The 23437-nt window shown below is 33.0% G+C and overlaps 3 protein-coding genes across 3 annotated transcripts; 1 reads left to right on the top strand and 2 right to left on the bottom strand.

Annotated features, from left to right (window-relative positions):
- Positions 1 to 1617: 1617 nt before the first annotated feature.
- LOC146536086 (uncharacterized) lies at positions 1618 to 5558 on the bottom strand. Its single transcript, XM_085190276.1, has 3 exons — positions 4717 to 5558; positions 3805 to 3894; positions 1618 to 1791 (listed from the first exon to the last, which is right to left on the bottom strand). The coding sequence occupies exons 1-3, from the start codon at positions 4762 to 4764 to the stop codon at positions 1714 to 1716; spliced, it is 216 nt and encodes a 71-aa protein (XP_085046402.1). The 5' UTR covers positions 4765 to 5558; the 3' UTR covers positions 1618 to 1713.
- A 422-nt stretch (positions 5559 to 5980) lies between these two features.
- Positions 5981 to 9648, top strand: jagn (jagunal). The gene is made up of 4 exons (XM_085190343.1): positions 5981 to 6224; positions 6578 to 6719; positions 7030 to 7257; positions 7498 to 9648. The coding sequence occupies exons 1-4, from the start codon at positions 6136 to 6138 to the stop codon at positions 7627 to 7629; spliced, it is 591 nt and encodes a 196-aa protein (XP_085046469.1). The 5' UTR covers positions 5981 to 6135; the 3' UTR covers positions 7630 to 9648.
- A 1183-nt stretch (positions 9649 to 10831) lies between these two features.
- On the bottom strand, positions 10832 to 16824 carry HHEX (Hematopoietically expressed homeobox). Its single transcript, XM_085190342.1, has 3 exons — positions 16364 to 16824; positions 11261 to 11433; positions 10832 to 11107 (listed from the first exon to the last, which is right to left on the bottom strand). Exons 1-3 carry the CDS (start codon positions 16794 to 16796, stop codon positions 10982 to 10984), a joined length of 732 nt encoding a protein of 243 aa, XP_085046468.1. The 5' UTR covers positions 16797 to 16824; the 3' UTR covers positions 10832 to 10981.
- Between the last annotated feature and the right edge of the window lie 6613 nt (positions 16825 to 23437).

Genomic DNA, 23437 nt, shown 5'->3' with positions numbered 1-23437 from the left:
TTTACTGGTGTTTTATTTATCACTTCTGTTGATATTAATATTAAAGGGGTCTGACTTTTAACGCGACTAATATGGCTTCGACCCCCGCTCGGGAGGGCAACGCCCGGCGTTGAGTTCCGCCGCTCATCACGCGATGTTTCGGAAATTCGTAGCAAGACTGGGGGCCGGGTAGTCCGTGCCCACCCTGGTCAACAGTCTGGAGCTAACCCCAGAAATTTTGTTTATAAAAAATTTGGTTCAAAATATCTCTAAATACGTCACTTAGTACTTGAATAATGAAATATTTTCATCAAATAAATAATATTGTAAAACTTTAGAATGCTAATTATCGTTCAAGGTAATATACTTATGTAAGATTAAATATAGTTAAATTTACCATTACAAAACATGTACTGCTACTTACCAAGTTAATATTGTTAAGATTTTTTTTATTTATTTTTACGATATCTCATAAGATACCATCCAACTGAACTAAAAAATGACGTTTACATGAACATAATATCTCTTCAAAGTAAAGCCCTGACATTATTTTTCCCCAGTGGGAATCAAGCCCACAATTCGCCACGACGGCACTTGTTTTCATTGACAGACATTGACAATCATCTACTAAAACTTGACGATTTCATTAATTGAAATTATCGCGCACTTTACTATGAAATTTATAGTAAAGTACGGTCAACGAGTCGTGGCCGCCGGTGAAGATAACTGTAGATGGTACAGATTTGATTTTAGGATTGTTTTCTAATTTTCACTATTTTCTTCCTGAGTGTACTATGCGTACAAGTTCAAATTCAAATACTTAGATTTTGCCTTTGACTTTCACTCAATGTCGCGGTCAATTTTACTATCAAACTTCATTAATAATTATTTTACATTTATATGTTGTGTTTACCTACCTACTGTTTAGTTTACGTAAATTAAGAGAAATGTTAGGAACTTTAGCTGGAATGCTATTGAATACCGCTCCCACTTATGGGACGATACAATTACCAGGTTTTGAAGATGATTGGCAGACGTGCCAGAAAATTAATCAAATACGAAACTGTCGTCGATACTTAGCTGTTGAGCCAATAGAGTGGAGTTACCTCACTGCAAAGATGAACGAGCGTATGGCTTTCCTGATGGTAAGTGGGCACCGTCAGAAACCCGATGACATCCGAGGAGCTAGAACTGTGTTGCCTTTAAGGTGAGGTCAGACGTGCTTTTTGAAGGTTCCCAGAATTGTATCGACCAGGAAACACTGCAGCAGATAAGTCATTACAAATTTTGGAGAGTGTGCCCTCGAATTGCACAATTTAGTTCCGTCTGCCCCATTTCACTATCAAACCTCACGCCGTCCGTATTATGGTAGTTTTTCTTACCGGACATACAAAATGTGTTAAGTCTACATTCATTCGCACAGAGAGACAATGGAATGTGAGTGAAATGTATGGAGAGACTTCAAATTTAGAGTGAACAGATATTTTCTAGACAAGCGTCACTGCATCAACCCTTAACATCAGGCTTGATGGGGTCAAACGCAAGCCTACTCTAATATATAACACAAACTTTAATATTTAACTTTTCAAGAAACTAATATGGGGTTTTTGGGTATTTTACAATAAAACAACATTTGTGATTAAGTATATTTTAAAAGACAATATATTATAATTATAAACGTTACATAGTTATTCTACAATCAGTGTATCAATATATATTTCATATTTCTTTTATCTACGCTTTCTTGTCCTCAGCGCGTACGGCGTCGTCGACGGGGACAGCCGAAGCTGCTTCACTTGGTGCGGCTTTTACCTATAAAATATGTCAAAATTTATGCAATTCTTAATGAATGAAAATGCCGTCATGTTGCCGTCGCCTTTGTATCAGAGCGAGGAAATTAATTATTTTTTTCCCCCGAGTGGGAATCGAACCCGTAACCGTAGCGTTTACACTCTCGTCGTTGTGCAGTTACGCCACGATGACCTCATATATATTATGTATATATACTATTTTTATTTTAACATTCTGGTTAAAATGATACGTTGAGTTGGTTTGATCTGCCAACTACTACGGAATACTTCTAAATATTCAAAATGTGGGAACGGAGTGATTAAAAACAAGAAGTAACAAAAACAATATCTGGAAGATACATAAGCTTAGCAGTGACGAAAGATACTAAATTAATTTAAAAAGGAGTATTGCCGCGGCTAATAGAATCAACAGTGCCTTAGCTGCATTGATGAGACGGCAAAACATCAGCATATCTGAACCACCATGTGACCATGCAGTGCTGGTAGCTCAGCAAAACGTAGTAACGTAAACGTAACGTATTTCAGAAGCAGAATAAAATATATGTAGAGTCAGTTTAGCTGACCACATTCGAAATGAAAAGTAACACAGAATTATATGTATTAGCGGGGATATTATAACGAGAATGGAAAATAATCCTTACTTAGCAGTCGGAAAAAAATTGCATAGGTGGTTTGGTGCATATTGAGAGAATGGGTCAAGAATGATTGACAAAAAAGATTTATGAAGAAAGAGTGAGTGGTATAGGCTGGGTTGACCCAGGTTTAAAGGTCACGTAAAATGAGGACCCTTTGGATTATGTCCTTATATATTATATCACAGACAGTCGACGGCGCGAAGCAGGTATCATCCAACCATCTTTAAATAGAAATAGAATTCGAGTTTTTTCTCTGTTATCATTCCTATGTGTACTGCCTACTGCTATTTATCAAACTACAGGAGTAGGCGATACAAGTAAAACAATTTTCTAAAAGAGCGTTGACCCCAGAGTTTTGTGAATATATTGTTTTTAAACCCAGCACCCCTTTCTCGTTATTATAAGCAAGGTAATTTAACATTTATGGAACAAATTCAAGTTAGGAATGTAATCAATACAACTACGCCGTTTGAGTATTTAACGGTCTGAAGTTAATAAAAACATAAACAATATTGAAATTTCTCTAATTACTAAACTTGGCTACCGCGGCTAATGCATTTGATATAACTGCGCTTTTCCACGGTACGTTTTTCTAATCAAAATTATATTTTTTTTACTCGTATTATATAAAAACGAATTCTGTAAGATTTTTATGTTTTTGTGTTTGCAATCAGCAAACAAACAGTTTATGAAACTCTTATTGCTTTTCAATTATCATAATAGTTGAATGGCAGATTTATGAGATATACTTACCTCCGAACTTTTTTCCCTCTTTTTTGCTAATGATTATCGGTAATTTTTATCAATAAATATAAAATGGTACATTGCTTAATCCAGTGTCGTGTGTGGGAGGCTATATGTGGAATATAAGAGGAGGGATAGAACAGAATGAAATATTAGATATGGATGTGATTAATCAAATATGGTGGGCCAGGCGTCTGGGACTTGGTTTTGGTTTTTGTGCAATTTGTGCTGAAAAACATGGATGATCCCAGCAGATAAGCGAGGTGCAATCATCGTGCCTCTGTATAAAGGCGCAGATTCAGAAATAGATTATGATTGCTAGAGCAGGTATTATATGTAAAGTTGTTCTTGGAAAGATCATCAAGCTCCTCACAGTGAAGATGCAGCTAGCATTTCTAATTTTCTTAAATGAAATAACTTAGTCTGTTTTGTCTTTCTCTTACTAGCATATAGCAGAGTAGGTAGAGGGGAATCTGGGGACCTAGTGTTAAGACATTCCGTTCCCATTAAGAGGCTTAAAAAAATGGGGAAAGGAATTTCCCCAACTCTCTAGATGAAAACAGATTATCGTAACTCGTAACTAAATGGTAATTATGATGACTATGATGAAGATATTGAAATATCTTCAGTATTACCTCCTCTGCTGGCTGACCCGCATCTACACCAACATGGTCTCCACCCGCATCCTTGTTGTCATCATCTGGGGTTGGTTTTGAGTGGCTAAACTATAAGACATAAATGTATATAGGTTTCTAAATTTTTCTAATATTTATATGGTAGATTCGTTCATTGAAATGTATTTTTTTAAATATTATTTTATTTAAAAAAATCTTTCAACGTTGTCTTTCAATATTTAAGGGTAAGATCAGGTACAGGAATGGGGACTGTCCCCATGAAAAATGAATTTAAATTTCGCTTTCGCCACCCATTTACTAACAATATCCTTGAAAAAAGAATGGGAAATGTAGAGAGATCTGATATTTCCTTAGGTATATCGCTAGATTCACTCATACATACTCATAAATCAATTTAAAAAAAACTGTAAAAATAAAAATATCGTCAATATTTAAATATTAATACCTATTATTAACTGTAAGTTACACTAACATTATAAATGTGAAAGTTTGTGAGGATGTTGTTTGACTCTCATGCAAAAACTACTTAACAGATTTAAATGAAACTTAGCTTATCCATCAGAGTAATATATTGTCTATAATTTAGGTATGTGAAGATTTTTTGTAATTTGGCTATAGGTACTGTAAAAAAAATTTTGAGCGGACGAAACTACGTTTGGGTCGACAGTTGGCTATAATGACACAACACTTAATTTGTCATTTTTCGTCCATTTTACAGATGTTCCGTATCAAGTAGATGGTGGAATTTTAATTCATACTTTTCTATAGATATTTTGATTACACATCCGATTCTATTCGAACATGCCACACCATCATATGCACTCGTAATTGGTAAAACTTAATATAACTATAAATATCTCACTACTTTTTTTCTCATTTCCTAAGTTATATAAGGCCAAGTTTAAAAATTACCTGAACAGCCACAAAAGCGAATATCGCGACGATAAAAACGATCTTCATGATTCTTTATAAAACTTTGAAACTGAATGAAGTATAATATTTTTCCGTACAACTATTATATAGACGTCGATGGTGTTCCTACTGAATCAAAACACAGGCTGAAGTTTCAATCAATAAGCCACTTGTTTATAAAACATGTATGAAACAATTAAAATCGTTATCGTTCTTCCAATTTGGCAAGCCAATGAATGTAGGATTTCAAGCGTGAACATTTTTATGCGACCCGATCATTCCATTAATGAATTCTAGTGTATTTATGTGTTTGACACGTGGAGCTTTCACTTGAATGCACATTTTTTGTATTTTCATGGCATATTAGTTTTATATTCTAGCATATTTGCAGACAATATTATTTATATTTTTCTGGTTATTTTAAAAGTAGATATCGGGATATTTTTCTAGCTACACGCTGTATCGTGGATAGGCAGAGGGAACATATTGTTAAGACACTCCGTTCCCCACTTTATGCCGAATTCTTCCGATTCTAGTTGAGTGGCGGATCTCAACGCCAAGGCGGGCGGAACGAGGCATTTCATCATTTTTCATATTTAAATTGGGCCGTTACAATCTACGTAGGATTTGCAATTTCTCAAAATCAATTATTATATATAGCCACTTGGCTAGATCCTGCTCAGGCTTAATATTCATTTGTATATCAAAAAAAAATCATGCAAATCTGCCCAGTAGTTCAGCAGATGTACCTGTATAAACAGACATAAGGACAAAAAATCAACACACAGATAACACTTTAAGCAATTAGAATATTATATAAATGTATATAATGAAAAGAAATAAGGATAAAACTTAATAGTTCTTTATACTTAACCTTTAATTAATAGTTAATGAATCGCCATCTAGTGGCGAATTGTATAACGAATAACAACTTTGTTTATAATAAATATTAAAGGCAATAATTTAATATAACAAACAAATTGTGTGAAGATTTATAATTTTATAAATGTTTGTGTGGTATTATGTAAATTCTTGAATAATTTTATTTGAGTGGTATTGTTTATATTTTGTCTTTGAATAGTGTACAATTATATAAATGCGTCAACGGTTTAATTTATTGAAAGATATAATATTTTTTTTATTTATTAAAATTTTATTTTGTCTTGTAATTTATTTGCTTAAAACTTATTATATGATGTGAATAAAATTTCTGAACGTTAAATGTAAAATGTCAACCTTGGAACGTTGGCATTTTTGGCATGTCAGTTCGCCAGCTCGGGCCTATTCGCAGATGTGAAAGTGTTAATACATAAGAAATTATTAAATATAAACAGATTATACATATTTATGAACCCACACCACTTGTAGAGCTTACAAGATTTATTTTATAATATTAAAAGCCTAACATTAATTTAAAAAATGGCTTCAAGAGGCGGTATTATGGTGACAGGCACAAATGGTGCAGATTATGAGCATAGGGAGAAAATCGCAGCCCATTATCAAATAAGGTGAGATTTAGAAGTATTTTTAAGCGTGATGAGCTGCTGGCCAGAGCTATGTTCAGCGAGAATGTGACACACGACATTTCGTCAAGTTCCGTCAAATTATTTTTAGACAAAAGCTTGGTCGAGGACAATTTGGCGCCATTTATTTGAATTGTATTATTTGAATGTGCTTGTTCTTATATTTACTATGTCTACATTCTACAAGATAATCTTAATTCTAAGCAAAAATCAAAGCAATAAAACAGACAATATTAAAGTAGATTACTTTGGAATTTAAAAAGTATAAGCTATAAGGCTTAAAGCAAACAGCTTTTATTATGAACTTATTGAAATCATGTTTTTATAATGTATTTCAGTGCACTGAACAAATCTCGTCTTAAATATTGTGTGTTCTTCCATCACATGCTGTTTCTGGGTATGCTGGCTAAACTCTCAGCCGACATATTGGACAAACTTGATGTATTTATATTAGAAATAGAAGAGATGCAAATACCACAAGTAAGTTAATATATTATATTGACGGCTCCTTATTTTATATGATATAACATATTAATTACAACTTACTAACATTATAAATGTGTAAATTGGCAAGGATGCATATTTATTCCACTAACATATCTTATACATCAGAATAACACACTTGAGATTTTGAATAATTTATCAATAAGTTTAAAGGGACAAAACCACATTTGGTTCCTTAGTATATAGTAATGTAATATTAATTTTCTTAGTATATAGTAATGTAATATTAATTTTCTTAGTATATAGTAATATAATATTAAGTGCTTAAATTGGTCTTTATTTTTAGCCACTTTGGTGGGAGTACATATGGTGCTTATCCCTCCTGCTATCATTCCTCGGCTTGTCAGCGATCAAACGTAACAACATAAAGTTCTTACGTCAATACATGTACGGTATCACTGCATTAGGCATGGGTCCATTGTTATACTGTGTTATATATTACTGTGGAGATGTGTATCAGTATTTGACATTTGATGAAGACGAGGATGATTATGAGGATATACAGTTGTGGCAGGTATGTAATATTATCTGTTATTTTTTTAATTTCTCTCTGTGATAAGGCAAAAGCTAATGTTGGGTTATATTATTTTTGTCTGATTGTAGATGGAAATAGTTGTGGGTTAAACCCTGAATCATTCAACCATTGATACATCTTTATAACTTAAGATTTTTCCCCTGCAACATGATGACTTAAAGATAAAGGCTAAGGCCATATTTGGATCATTAATAGTAATATAATTTTTATTTATTCCAGGGCTATCCCTATGGACTTTTATGGTATGCATTTGTCCTACTCGCATCTCAAGTGCATTTCTTTCAATTGTACTTCTCATACAATTTGTTAAAGGCGTGGAGGGCGCGAGGTGGTTATAGGAAAGCTGAATAATGTTAATTAATTTAAAAAAAGTTATTTTTGTGTGGAACTTGTTCTATTTATGTGGGTTTTTTTTACTTGTTAATTGTTATTATGTATAATTTATTAAGGAGGTTGCTTTTGTAGTTCATTTTGGTCTGATTAACACAGTGCATTTTTCATAAATAATAGTAATAATATTTAAAAAAATTGAGTAATCACAATATATACTTTATTTTGGCTGTTGAGTAGTTTTTCATTATACAACAATTTACAAAATGTATTTGATTTTTTTAATTAATTAAGTGATATATTTCTTGTTTTTAATAAGGAACAACTGAAATAACAAAAATAAATATTTAAATAATGTTAAAAAATTTTGTAGTAGATCAATCAATGTATAAACGTCATATGAAGTAATTCCGTCCACCATAAGTTATTAAAATAATAAGTACTTTTTTTTATATATTTGAACATATGTAGGTTCATTTCCCTTATATTTTTTTATAATCACAATCAATAGTAAAATTTTTGAAACCATGATGTTGCAACCTGACACAGTTTAGGATAAAAATGATGGTTATGAGTTTGAGTTCCACTTGGAGAAATTAATTGTTTTCACTCTGAAGACAAGAAAATGTCTGAAAAAATACTTTGAAATTTACTTTATGTGAGGAATACAGCGTGAATCTAAAATGAATTATAATGGCCTAATGACCAAAATGGACTACAAAAAGAATTATATCATACAAGTTATTTATGAAGAATAAAATAATTTCTTTTGTAAGAATATTTAAGTATATTTCATTTTATTATAAACAAATCTTTGTTTATTTCATGAAGACATTGCAAGTTATCTGAACATATTATATACATAAAAATATACTGAAAATATTTTTACGAAAATTATTTAATATGAAGAATATAAGCCAAACTTTAACCTACTACATTTGATTGTCTGCATTGTTTTATAAAATTCAAAATTTCAGTGTGGTTTATAATAGTATTTTAATATAAAAATAATATTATACAGGGAGGAATTGTCAGCACCACTTTAAATGAAACCACAGTTTTAACTACTCTATAAAAGCCTAAATACTAATAATTCGGAAAAAAAAAAATTCCCAAAAATTGAAAAGTTATTTTTTCAAACAAAATAAATAATAAAATTATCGTTTTAAAATAAAACGCCATTTGTAAAGTATAACATAAACACGCACACACTTACCTGTCAAAGCGGCAACGTCGCATACGTATGTGTGCGTCACACGAAATACAGGTATGGATAAAAATCGTGAAATGAAAAAAAAATCCTACGTCCAAACCGTTGAGGTACCTTGATTATTTTTTTTAATATTGAGTTTGAAATATTTTACCCTATATGCAGTTTCAGTAAAAGAAGCGCTGCCTCTTCCACCCTGTATATATTTAAAATTAACCTTTTTAGGTATTTTTTTGTTATATTACAACTACATTTAACAATTAAATACATGTCCAGTTAAATAAAAAAAATACCCTACAATTTTATTTTAATGTTTATTTCTTGCACTGTCTTTATTATAATAAAAGTATTTTATGTATTGTTTTATTTTTCAACTACACATGGGATGTGTAACCGTTATTTGTTATTTATTAAGAAAATTGTTATATTTTATCGAAAATATATATTATCTACATATAAAGTAACACATTAAATAGATACTGTGAATATTTATGATAAAAATATTTTTAAAAAAGAATGTATTGTAAATAAAATAGTGTTTTAGATTTTGTTACTATTTTTTATATAATCTTTTTGTGTTATTTTGTTATCTACATTTAAGCATTTAAAAAGACCGAATTGTTATTTTTCAATTTGTTATTGTGGTTCACTTAGAAATTTTTTGATGAGCAAAACCTCAAATACAAAAATTTTAAAATCTTGACTTTTCATATAATTTTTCAACGTTGTCATCATTGTTTGTATGGCATATATGACGCATGACTTGTATGGTTCTGGGTTCGAATTCCAGTCAGTCTAATGTTTACATTAAAGTATATTGGATATATAAATTATTCTGTTTTTTTTAGATAAAGATCGGTGTTGGGTTCCGCCACCTAGTAGACTGCAACCTAGTTTCTCCATAATGGACAAATGTAATAATAATGTTTTTTACAATCTAAATATTTGGACCTAGCCCATGAGATTACCGCCATATGGGATGTCAATGCGACTATCATTGTGCCGATAGTGGTTTCGGTTAACGGTCTAATAGCGAAAAGCCTCGACCAACACCTTAAGAGGTTATCGCTTAGCTGTTGGATCAAGAACCGGATACAGAAGGCAGTGTTACTTGAGACGGCACGTATTGTGCGGCGGTTCCTCTCTCTGGAGCCCTAGCCACCGATGGCTTGGACCCTTGTCCCGCCCTCGGAAGAGTGGTTTTTTATATTTTTAAATGTATCTTTTTTTATAATAATTTATATTTAAAAATGTAAAATTGATTCACATATTTAATAAAAGTATATTCAGTATGTTTTTTAAAGGAATGTTATAATAGCCTCGGTTCTTTAAATTGAGCACTTGTCTTTTGAAGTAAGCTTAAAATCTAACACTGCAATTTTTTGTCAAATGCTCATCCCATTGTACTGATGGTAAAATAATTTTGATTTAGATATTAGTTTTCCGCAAGAATTCTAAGCTATGGTGACGAGACAGAGCGAGGCGTGGAGTTCGGCCTCTCAACTCGCAATGATTCCCGAAGTCGGCGGTAAATAGAGAACGGAGTGTCTTACCCTCTATGTAATATCTATTTTTACAAAATACAAACATGAATATAAAATTCAAAATATATGGCAGCTAGACAAATTTATCAAAACTAAATCTTTGATAAACTATAACGTATCTTTTGTTGGTAACATTTTAAATTTACTTTATAGAAGAATCGAACCTGAAACTTTTTTCTTATTACACATAACATCACTTTTATCACTGCACCTATAGTGATCTAAATAATTATCTTTAAAATTATACTAATACAACCCAAAACATGATATCTATAACAACGATAGTCACTATCACCTAAAAGCCATATTAATTGATGATAATTTCTACATTGACGTCTTTTCTCAATTAATCGTATTGATATAACTATAGAATTTAGGGTCCCTGTCGATCTTATTATTTAATTAATTTTCATTTCTTCAAAAATATTGTTTAATTTAATTGATAAATAAAATAAATAATACACATTAATACAATTAAACATACTTTATTTATTTCATGTATCTTTTCCCAACACGCATCGTCTTGAACAGAAAACAGAACTAACGTTTTTTTCTCCGTAACATCTCTCTGCCTTGGGTCAGTCGTTAGTACGACATGAAGATATGAACCAGGAGACCATCAGTCTTCGTCAGCAATTTGGACTTCTTCATCAGACTCTTCAGCTGTGGGTGGACTCCCCGCGTCAGCGCATTCAGGTGTCGTCCTTCTCCATTTGGCACGACGATTCTGGAACCACGTTTTTACCTGTAAGGAATAATCAATTTGAACTAAAACTTTTTTAGTAGGTACTTTACGGAATTGGTAGGACATTCCGTTCTTAATTATTATCGGTAATTAAGACTATGACGTTCTGTGTTTTAGCGCAACGCTAAAAAAATATATATTTTGATATTTTACCTGTCTATCACTTAATCTTAACGATACAGCCAACACTCTTCTCTCATCAGGACTCAAGTACTTGCTGGCTCTGAACCGACGCTCCAGAGCACCAGTCTGTGCTGCGCTGAACCTTACTTGCCCTCCTTTTCTTCTACCTCCTACTCCCCACCAGGGGTTACAACATGAGGGTGCTGGAAGGAAAAAGACGGTTAAAAGTCGAATATTTCAAAAAAGAGCTAATTATATAATATTTTCGTTCGTTTCCGCCGTTGAACAAAAAGTGTCTGGAACAGTAGGCGGTGCCTTAGAAATGGGGTACCTTGACATTAGGTTCCTTCCGCAAATAGCAAATACCTTCAGTTAGGAACATCAAAACTAATTTACATTGAATAGGAATTTAAAATTTAAATTGTAATCTTAATTAATTAAAGCCTAATTGAAACCTAACCGTACGGGGACATTCACATTAAATAATCGTTTCGTAATGTGGGGCGTTGTAAACTTTCATATGGAGAGTATGGCAGGTATTTTTTTCCTCTGATCGCAGGTACAGTGGATTACTTCAGATTGATTAACGTTATGCAATATATAGCCTTTATAAATTAATTAAACAAAAAAAAATGTTTCAATTCGAACCGGTAGTTCCTGAGATTAGCGCGTTGAAATAATTGAGGCCAGTAGTGGCGCATGGGCACTAACTATGACAGTAAATGTGACATGTTGTGGATTCGATTCCTACTCGAAAATATTTCTATTTTCTTCGTCTCAGGCATGTCGTGGCGGTATTAATTGGGCGGAAAATGGGGAATGGAAGGTCTTAATAGTAGATTCCCTCTGCCTACCCTGCAGTGTGCGGGACACAGCGTGACATTAAAAAAATATTATTATCAGAACAATAATGATACATATTAAAATGTCCTAATTGTAAAATACGATAGCTATCTGTGTATGATTGATGATACAATCTAGAGATAACTGAACATTATGTTTTATTGCTTATATATTATCAACTAGTTTTAATTTCGTTATCATTATATATATTTTTTTTGTATTAGGATTAGAAATAATCACTATTTACTTATATACGGTACTAGCAACCCGCTCGCGGCTTCGCCCGCTTGAACTACAATCATCAATTTACCAATCAGCATTATTCAGCATTTTTTCTAATAATAATATTAATATCATATTAACAATACTATATAACTATATTGAAAAATAAAATTAAATATTTTTTTATTTTGCCGTTTGAAATAAAAGTAACATAAAATATTAAGAGAAGCTTGGCAAAATACAATAGTGAAAACTGCTATTAAATCGGTAAAGCCGTTTCTGCGATTAGCATATAGATATAAATGCACAGACGAACAGACAAAAGTTTTAAAAATCATTATTTTTGGTTCTGTTACGTCATTAAATATCATTAATAATATTTTTCGTATAAGAGTATATTTTCCATGTAACGAACCATTACGATTTTATTATAAGTATCGATATAGAATTAATATAGTTTTTTTTAAAGATTTGAACTTTTATTACAATTGCAGCTTTAAGTATACTCCGAATATAGCAGAGAAGAGAGAGTTTTCTTGCCGGAGACAAGCCACATAGAGCCCAATTTTCAAGAAATTACAATTTTCAAGAAATTAAGCAATGGAACTCAATGCTAGAAAAATCATTCACCCAAGAGGGAATCGGAAACACTCGTTGAAATTACAGTCAGAATTTGACAAAAAATACTTATTTACTAATTATCCTGCCATTAGTTTAACCTATCTTCTCTGATTCATCACGCAATGCTTCCAGAATTCGGCGGAACGTAGGGAACGGGAGTGTTTTAATGGGAACGGAGTGTCTTGACGCTAGATTTCCAGGTTCCCTCTGCCTACAGTACCAAATGCGGAATACGTCGTGAAGCTAAAAATAATCCAGCCTATCAAATTTTGCTTGTTTGTCCAAATTGTGTTTTTATTTTGCGCTATTTTACCAAATCCTTTCAAGTGTATATTTATCATAAGCCCGAGTGAAGTTATCTAATAATGTGTAAAACTACCTGATTTCGGCGATTACCGTTAAATACGATGGACTAAATTCCTTATCGGAGTATTTTTAAATAGTTATATTTATCTGTAAATATTTTATAAGTATTAATATTTTTATAAGGCCGTTGTGATGCAGTGGTACCTACAGCGCCTGGCTGTGAACGTCACTGTTGGGGGTACGATTCTTACTCAGCGAAACTATTATTAAAATTATTTCACTTCCACCTTCTTCCGCCACTCAAGATGCAATGACTCGAAAATTGGGAGGTCTGCCAACCTTGCAATGAGGGGTAGGGAGTGAAGCTTTTTTTTTTAAATATCTATATCTATACTTATAATTATGTCGTATGTTTGTCTGTCAAAACCATTTGTTTCGAGATCACGTGGAGGTATCGAACTGAAATTAATATCAAATATTTAGGTCTACAGTCTCTTAAAGCACTGAAACAATCAAACTTCTAAGTCAATGCAATCATTATATACGAGCAGTTATAATAAAAACATATAGGCTATTTTCCGTGGACCTTCAGTTGTGAAATTATTAACTTATATTGGTAGTTCATTCCATACAAAATAAGTGCATATACCCGCAAACTTAAGTTTGTTAACAGCAATCCTGAAGTACGGAAATCTCGGTGGGCGAGTCTGACTCGGACCTAACCGGTTTTTAAAAGCTTTTTTAATTTTAGTTAAATTATGTTATAAAATGTTATTGTTATAGTATATTTGTTTTAGGTTTCACAAAAAAAAGCGAAAGATAATAAGAAGGACCTTCACTTTTCAATTAAAGGAAATTGCTCAAAGTACGGCGTTGAGTTCCACTAGTCAATACGCAATCGCGTCCCTCATACGGCGGAAAGTGGGCTACGGAAGTGTCTATACAGAAACGGAGTGTCTAAACACTAAGTTCTCAGGTTCTTTGCCTACCCGCTATGTACAAGATACTGAATGAAGCTAAGAACTATCGAAGCACCACAGGTCCACAGAGTAGGTTCTTACTCCAAAGACCCCGTAAGGTACCTACTTTACTATCAATTACATTACACTTAGATTTAAAACAACGATGTGCTTTTTTAATACTCAATATATTGCCGTTATCTTATCTCTTATCAGTTATCACTAAGTTAGATTTCTTATAATTATATTCGTTAAATACAATTTTCTATAATTATTGATTTTTGGATGTTATCTAAGTTTTATTTTTTTAATAACTTTTTACGATTAATTTGAATTTCTTGTCGAGTTATAAGTACATAATTATTATTGTTATGTACTTATAACTCGACACATACATATGTTAAGGGAAAGTAAAGAAAAATGGACTAAGTTAGTAACCGAATGGTACCCAAGAAACAGCAAAAGAAATAAAGGCAGACAACCAAAGAGATGGGAAGATGACATCAAAAAAATAGCTGGTCCAGTATGGACCCGTCTAGCAAAAGACAGGAAAATATGGAACTCTTTAGAGGAGGCCTTTGTCGACAGACAAGCTGTTTCACACAAATATCTAGTTGCCGATGAATAAACAAAAAAAAAAAAAAAACAAACAAATAAAATTAATTAGATTATTATTATTGAAAAAATATTGATATTAATTATTAAAAATCAATTTAGTTTGTAGAAAAGGCAAGTTATATATTAATTGTAAAGAACAGCAATAAAGGCTATTTTATTTTTTATTTTTTATTTTTAATTATTATTGTTAAAACATAATGTGAATGGCCGAAAGTTGTTATCGATTATCAGTTCAGAGGATTTTCTTTTTTTATTTGTATAATGTAATATACTTTTAATAAGTTCTATAGATATAATTTTTTGAAGGTTTACACGTCTCTAACATATTATTTTCATTATATAGTACAGATTGTGATTGGTTCCTCCCTCGGTGCGACTCGCACTTGACTGGTTTTATTTGACTTTAAGCTTTATTATTCCGTCATCTATTAGGGCAAAGAGAAACAATACTTGTTTTGAACGGCGGAATTCACAGCCCAGCTTAGTCTTGTCAGAGTGGGAAATAAAAATAATTATCCCTTCCTAGTGTGGATCGATGGCTTTATCTATAATTAGTACAATAAAATAGTAGTTGCTAAGCTGATACAAGGGCACAAGCGTGTTCCTACGTTAAGCGCGACGGCTGTGGGCTCCATTCCCACTCAGGACAATTAAATATTTACTATTAGCATTTTCTCGCTCTGCCACTCCACAAGCATTGTCTCAATATGTCAGTGGAAAATGGGGAACAGGGTTTCGAGTCGAGTTCTAGGTCCCCAAGTTCCCTCTATTACCCTCCTATGCGGGATATTTGTTTCTGGAACTACTGATTCCAATTAAAAAATAAATTTGTATTAAATAGTAATTAACCAAGGAAGGTTATATTGTATTACCTTATTCCTTTGCGATCAGAAAATACAACTTATTTATTTCCACCTGAGCACGCGGGCGAAGCCGCAGTTAAAAGATAGTGGTAATTTTTTTTGTATATAATGGAATAATGGTTTCCATGTTAATGTAAACCAAGTATAAGTAATACTCGTATATCTGGTTACGGGAAGTGATAAATAGTATTAATTGATTTCGTTTTTTGTCTGTTATCGTGTTGTGATCGTAAACAGACGCTATTTTTTTATTTGCACTGATAACGATAACGCTGAATGGTCGAACTTATCGGGATTATCTGGTGATTAATTTACTTTAAACATCGTTAAGCCCAAATTAATTTGGGCGCGTAAATACGGCTGTATTCTTATTTTTTTACAGGAAAATGTTAGATAAAGTAATTTTTAAATAAGTTTTTTTTTTGTTTTTAGGGTTCCTTATCTCAAAAGGTAAAAACGGAACCCTCATAGGCTCACTTTGCTGTCCGTCTTTCCGTCTATCACAAGAGCGCGTGAAGGTATCGAGCTAATATTAATATCACATATTTAGGTCTATGGTTTCTTAAAACACAGAAAAAAGAAATTTCTAAGTCGTATTTGTATGAAATTCACCGCGGAATCAAATCCTATATAGTACTTCTTGCGGACCTATAATCCTGAAATTGGTACGGAAACCTCAATGGGCGAATGTTGTCGCTTACCTCTATCGAACCCATAGGGCTGCCGCAAGTACGGTGTGGGCACAAATCTGTTTACAGCAAGTTGATTTCTTAATATATGATCAGATTTTAACATAGGATCACTATAGAAACTGAGATTCCTCGTTTCTACCGGATATCCTTTAACCCTGTAAGGCCATGGAAAATTAGCTTTGACCGGTGTAGGATATAACGGATAAGTATTCCTCCTATCTAGACTTCCATTAATTTTAGCCAATTCCAGCTCTTTATCAACTTCTGTAACAACTTCAAATTTTGTTCTAAATTCTTCTTGTTTCGAACCCGTAATATTCTCGCTACTAGACTGAGATTCCCGCTCCAAAGGTCCATTTGGCTTATCAAATTTCTTATTATTGTTATCACTTAATATGTCATCTATGAAAAACGATGACTTCTTCAGTTTGCACGCGCACATTTCGGTGGTTTACTTGACACTGTCCAAATTATCAATAATAAATTATATTATGTTAGATGGGATAGCGGTAATTGATATCGCGTTATTTAATGGACAAGCCTAATCTATGCTGATATGCTTTTACAGATATCCTGTATGCTATAACATTGTAAGCAATTTTGTATTTTCAGTTAAAATGCTATAAGGGTGATTTTCGTATATTACAAAATGTTATAGGAATCTCAACTTAGGTGTGTTTCATCAGGTTTGGTTCAGGCTTTTAAGGTGGTAATGACAGGTTGAGATTATATCATTAATTGTGGAGTGTTGTAATGCGTGAGGATTATTGGAAGCTTTCGCCATTGTTGAGGATATGAGGGTACTTTTTACATATTTACTCGTATTATGGCAGTGACGTTATCTGTATGTGGATGTGATAGTGTCCCAGGATTGTGTTGTGGATTGTTGATAGTAGGTTCTGTTGAATGCGAGGTCAGTCGCAATTTTTTGGGTTTTTATAATAATTATTTAGAGATTTGCGATGTGAGTTATGAATAATAAAAAAAAATGTTTCACGTGATCGTCTACGGCTCATGTTATGGAAATATTAATTTTTTTGCTTCACGCTATATCTTGCGCAAGAGGAAACCATTAAGACACTTCCGTTCCCCACTGTTCACCGTATGCTGGAAGGAGTGCGTGTTGAGCGGCGGAATTCAACGTTCTGCTTGGAATTCCACTCCTGCTTCATACCAAAATAAGGAAATGAAAATATTTAATATTTCATTTCCTCAGTGCAGTTGAAGCGGACGAAGCCGCGCGGGTCGCTAGTATTAAAACAAATCACTCTAACCTCAAGCTCATCTATGCGTAGTCTAGCATATCTCATTCTCAAAACGGATTCCTCTCGAAAAACAAAAGGGGTGAAATTCGCGGAGCGACCGTAATTAATGGTTAGAGTTTTTACCTTTTGTTGCGGAAGGGCGGCTAATTGTCTTTAATTAATTGGGGTTGCGTATTTTTAACCCCCGTTATTCTCTTTGTCTAAGCGTAGGGTAGAATGTGAATTCCATAAAGTTACACAAATATAAACTTTATTTTTGATGGTTTAAGAGCTATTTTCGTTTGTTAGTTTCAGGTATAACACAAAGATAACGATTAAATAAGCTACTTAATTGTATGTATATGTATTCTAGTCGATTTATGATTTAGGAGCCCTAATTGCTTCTACCGTTTCGTTCGGATGTTTATTTGAGTTTTGTCAATAGATTGTAAGGCTCTTGTGCCGTTAATTGCTTAAGTTATTTGGTTAGCTTTTATGCTTTTTATAGCTGTATGGTGGTGTATTGTGATGTGATGGTCGTTGGTTCGATTCTCACGCGTTGAAATCTTGTTTTAAGTATAATATAGCGTGTAGAGTATCCTGAAACGCCTTTGTAGATCTATTGGGTGCTAAAATAAAATACGAAAATGTATATTTCCTGTGTAGTTTCTAAGATGTTTATTTTTAAATAACGGATTTTAAGCTAAGCAGTTAAACTAAGAATATAATATCTATTATTTGGTGTTATAAGTTATAACATTCTCCATAAAGTAATATGTGTCATATCTATAACATTTAGTGATGTCCATTTCACCAGGCGGACGAAGCTGCACGTAATCACACAGCAGGGTAGGCGGAGGGAACTTAGTGTTCAGAGAAAGACACTCCCTTCTCCACATTTCACGGACTTTTTGAGGCACGGACTTGTTGACTGGAAAAAATATATTTTTCTTATTCAAAAACCAAGAAGCAATGTATAATAAACAATTAAATGTAACAATTGAGCTGTCGACTACGGCGAGTTGATACAATGGGCGATTACTTAAGAGGCTGACAGCCCCGTGGGGTGTAGGGCTTGCTTATTTTGAGTACTCGATATCGATAGTTTTATAATTTTTATAATATTTTATAATATTTAGTGGCCATTGTATTATAGCGGAGCAACGTCCAACTTTAAAAAGAGACGGTTGTGGATTCAATTCTCACTCGGGGGAATGGATGAGAGAGAGAGAGAGAAGACAAAGCACAGAATTGATTTCCTTCACTCAATACTCGAGGTTGTTTGTCAGGAACAGAGTGTCTTAACACCAGATGCCTGATGATTGACAGCTATAGGTATGATTGGTTCTGCTCTGTTCTGCCACAGAAGTTTAAGGAAAGTGGAATTCATGAAGTATAACTATTCCAGAAAATGCAGGTATTGGGTGAAAATAAAAGACAAACTTTATTATTCAACATTTTTCATAATGTTAATTAGCGCCACTCAACACGTAATGTCTGAAAAAAGAGGGTTGTGTGTGAGTAAGAGTGGCTCAACCGTAGATTATCATCACCTACTCTCCTGCAACCTACAAACCCAATACAGTATGAAGCTAAACAAGAATAAAATATAAATCTATATTGATTTAACTATAAACGTTAGTTATTTTTACTGTTTTCCCTAAAAATATCGATACTCAAACAAACTCAACTAAAGCTATCTTGCAAAGCATTGTATTGATTTTGAGTCTATTTTTATTGCGGCCCACCTGGACGGCACACGCGGCCGAGTTCAGATGTCACCAAAACATTATAAGCGCATCTACAATTGTATACCTATACAATTTCACTGGGTTATAAAAGTATAGGAAAAATATGATATGCTACGAATTTTCGTTCATATGAAAGTTATCTTTATGGTAATGTGGTAGAGTTAATTTTTGTTTGTGTGTTGAATATTTTTGATTGATATATCGTAGAGCAAGAGTAATGTACGATTCTTTCGAGCACGTGTATTGTGTTGTGTATTATAGAACCGTTTTGTTGTTTTTAGTTATTTTTGATTGATAATGATTATCTACTGTCACGGCTTAATAGATTGTTTAGATAGTTTTCTTTATTTTAACTTTTCGCTGTATCCCGCATATAGCGGGGTAGTCAGGGAACACAGAGAATCTAGTGTTAAAACACTTCCATCTTCACACCAAACGCCGAACTTTTAGGTCTTGGTAGAACGAGGAAATAAAAAGAGCTCATTCCTAAGTCCTTCATTCCTTTAGATTTAGAATAAATATTTTTCTAAAAATTCTGTCTCAAAATTATCAATTTCTTATAAGTACGACTTTATAACTAATATTTGAGACGATTAGATTTGAAGCTGACCATAAAGGAAATTAAAACTCACAATTTCTAACAAGAAATATTTCTCTAAATCTTCATAAGAATTGGTACTTGTAACTGTGGATGTCAAGAGTTTGTTTGGTTGATCCTGCTAATCTCAGAAACTATTGTTTCAAATTTAAAAAAAATGTTTGCTTTAGATATTCCATTTATTGAGTAAGACGTTTAGACGTTTAGTTGATTGTTTCGACATTTACTTGAGGAGAACGTTACTCTAGAAATGAAAAGTACTTTTATAAGTTTTATATATTTAATTTTTTTAGCGTCCCGCTGTATCCGGCACTTGACAGGGTAGGAGAGGGAACCTAGTCTTAAGATTCTTCTCCTTTTTCCGTTAAATTCTGGAGGCTTTGCGTGTTTATTGGTGGAACTCAAAGAAGAGCGAAAGAATAAAAATATTTAATATATCATTTCCTCGAGTGGGTATCGAACTTATATCAACAACTTTGCGCCCCTGTATAATGTGTAATAACTGTTATTTCTATAATAAATCGCCCTCTAAATCAATGCATTTGTGGGTATAATAATATAATAATAAAACAATAATAAAAGCTAACAGCCGACGACGTTACGGCCGGGGCACTAAAGTGAGTTAAGTCACTTAACAATTTTGGATTTTTATTTCCACTAATAAAGTTGAGCGGTTTTGTAGAAAAAAATTGACAGTTTAAATCAATGGGTTCTGTGGAAAATTTTGTTTAGGTCGTAGTTTCGATGTTTTGTAAGGAATATATACTATTATACTATTATACTTTTTAAAAGTTAGCTTAGTCAAGTTTGTGCCGGATAGCCGCGTGTGCTAATTATAACAACAAATAATTAAACATTATGGATTATATCGATTTCTATAGGGATTTTAATTTTGTTTATACCTACGTATTCTTTAGTATTATCATACGAATAACATCTTTATAGGTGATAAGAAGATAATGGCATTGTACTGTAGTAAACAATGCAACACATTTATATTATATTGTAATATTATTGATTGTGGCAAAGTATGTGGGTATATTTAAAAATTGTATAAAAAAAATTAAATCATGCTTTTCAGCCAAAAAGATCTTTTTTTTTGGTCTTTACTTAGAGTGTGAGAAATAAAAGAAAAATAAGCTTATTAAGCTTCATCCGAAACCTGCACATATCAAATAGTAGGCAGAGACTACTTGGGAACCTAGTTATACACTTCGTTCCCATTAAACACTTCCATTCCTCACTTTCGAATTCTGGAGTAGTGGAACTCAACGCCGTGCTTTGCCTCGTTACCAGAGCGTGGAAATGTAAATATACACAAACATTTTATTTCCTCAAGTGGATATCGAACCCACAACTTGCCGAGTACCACGAGTGGGCTCAGTCAATGGTTTTTTATTCGTTTGTTAAGTGGAACCCTATATAAGAGATTCAAACAAATTTTTATAGCTGGCTAGGCCGCTACCTGCATTCTTCATAAGCGACAGGATTTACTACCAATTAAAGGTAATGACGGATGTTTTTTGTGACAGTGCGCTTCAAGTTCGAGGGTGGAAGAGGAGCATTAGATGGTTGGGGCTTCAAATCCCATTAAGGGTAATATAATTATTATGTTTTCTGTCATGTCTTTAAATAGAAAACCTATATAATAGTAAAGTGGAGAGTGTTTTGACACTACGTTCCTTCTGCTAACCCTGTTATATCTAAATTTAATTCACTTTTTTCTACATCAGAAATTGTGGAGGTCGCAATGAATCAATATTTTTATATTTATTTAATATTTCTGCTAAAAGTTAATTCTAAGAAGTGCTTCTTAGAAATCTATCATTTTTTGGTTAAGTTATTACTAGGTACTTCCCTCCCTGAAAATAATTCATTCATTCAATAATTCATTCATTCAATCGAACCCATGTTTATAGTCAGACGCTGTTTGCTGCACCACAACGGTTTCTACAGAAACGACGTATTTTCATAATGAACCACAGAGTCGGCAAAAAGTGGAGTTAAATGACTACCACAAAACCGAAAAAAAAACATTCGAAAAAAAAAAACTAAACACCCGATGAAGACATTGAACGGATTCCTCAAGAGATTTTTTGTCGACTGAACGATTGAGACGGGATGTTTAATTGCTGTCTTAATTGTTTAAAAAGAAGCTTTTATAGATCACTTTGGGACGTTTTATACTCCAAGTATGCGGAGCTCGATGTGGGCGGACATTCTTACACGTGGAACTTCTATAATAGACTGATTCTTAATAGCTATGGTGGATTTAAAGGGAAAAAACAGCTTCTTGTTTTTTTCCTCATGTCGGGGAAGGCAGCGGTAACCTGACGTTAAGATATTCCGTTCTCTAAATATGAAGCTTAATTCAAGTTAACAAGAAATTTAAAAAAAGTCAGTATACTATTCTATTAGCTTCACGTTATGTACCGCATACAGCAGAGTAGGCAGAAGGAACCTAGTGTTGAGACACTTCTTTCTCTTACTTTTAGCTGAATTTTTGAGACATTGCATTAAAGAGCTATCCAAGTACAATATTTCAATGATATACAAACAAACATACACACAACTATATCCGCCGTATATTACGTAGGAACGACCGTACAAGTCACACCAAGTTCCTAGAGACCGACACTTATCGAGGCAATAAAATGATCATAAAAAATAACTTAGCGTTTAATAGTGTTGTTAGTACTCATTACGTATGGATATATAGGAATTATACGAGAGTGGCATCTCAATGAGTGACGGCCTGGGACTTTGATATATTGGGCAAGTTTAGTGTGGAGGCCGTCTGGTTGTGAAGACAGGGGTTGTGGGTTCGATTCCCGCTCAGCGGCATGCTCATGCTCTGACATACAAAAGATATACTATAAAATATGTACTATGAAGGTTTAAATTCAAGGGATCACTGTACTTTTAACCATCGTATGGTTAGTAAAATTCTGCAGAGAGTACGTACTGATTAGTCACCTTGTTTTCTTTTACTTAAGGTAATAAAATAAAATTTTCTAATGAAGATAATAGCAATTTTAAAATCTATTTAAGCTTCACGCAGAGTGGCTAATATTGTATTACTGTGTGAAACAATGAAACTGTAATTTTTATAAAAGAAACTCTGAGCAACTGTGGAGTTTGGCGCCGGATCTTTTCATCGGAACTGCCTTCCGAGCCGGTCGTAGCTTTAGGTTCCTTCAATTCAAAAGTGCTCGTAATAGTCTGTCAATGTCTCGTGGCTTCAAGTATCACAATAGTAGACATTTCCATTTTTCTTTTTCCATTATTTAAATGACATTCCTAGTTCTGTACGATAATAAAATAGAAATACTCTTTACTAACAAACTTAAATTTTTAACAATAAATAATAAAGTACTTATATCTAGATATCAGTAAATAGTTTGTTTTGCTTTTTAGCATAAACCTCAATACTATAAGATAAAGATATTAAATACCACCAGGGGGAACAAACCATTCATCATCATACAAA

This window comes from Heliconius melpomene, chromosome 9 (genome assembly GCF_056956725.1).
Source record: "Heliconius melpomene rosina isolate 202511_hmr_F chromosome 9, ASM5695672v1, whole genome shotgun sequence".
In the NCBI taxonomy this organism is placed as follows: domain Eukaryota; kingdom Metazoa; phylum Arthropoda; class Insecta; order Lepidoptera; family Nymphalidae; genus Heliconius; species Heliconius melpomene.
The sequence above is the reverse complement of the archived record's forward strand: the minus strand, read 5'-3'. Positions and strand labels throughout refer to the sequence as shown.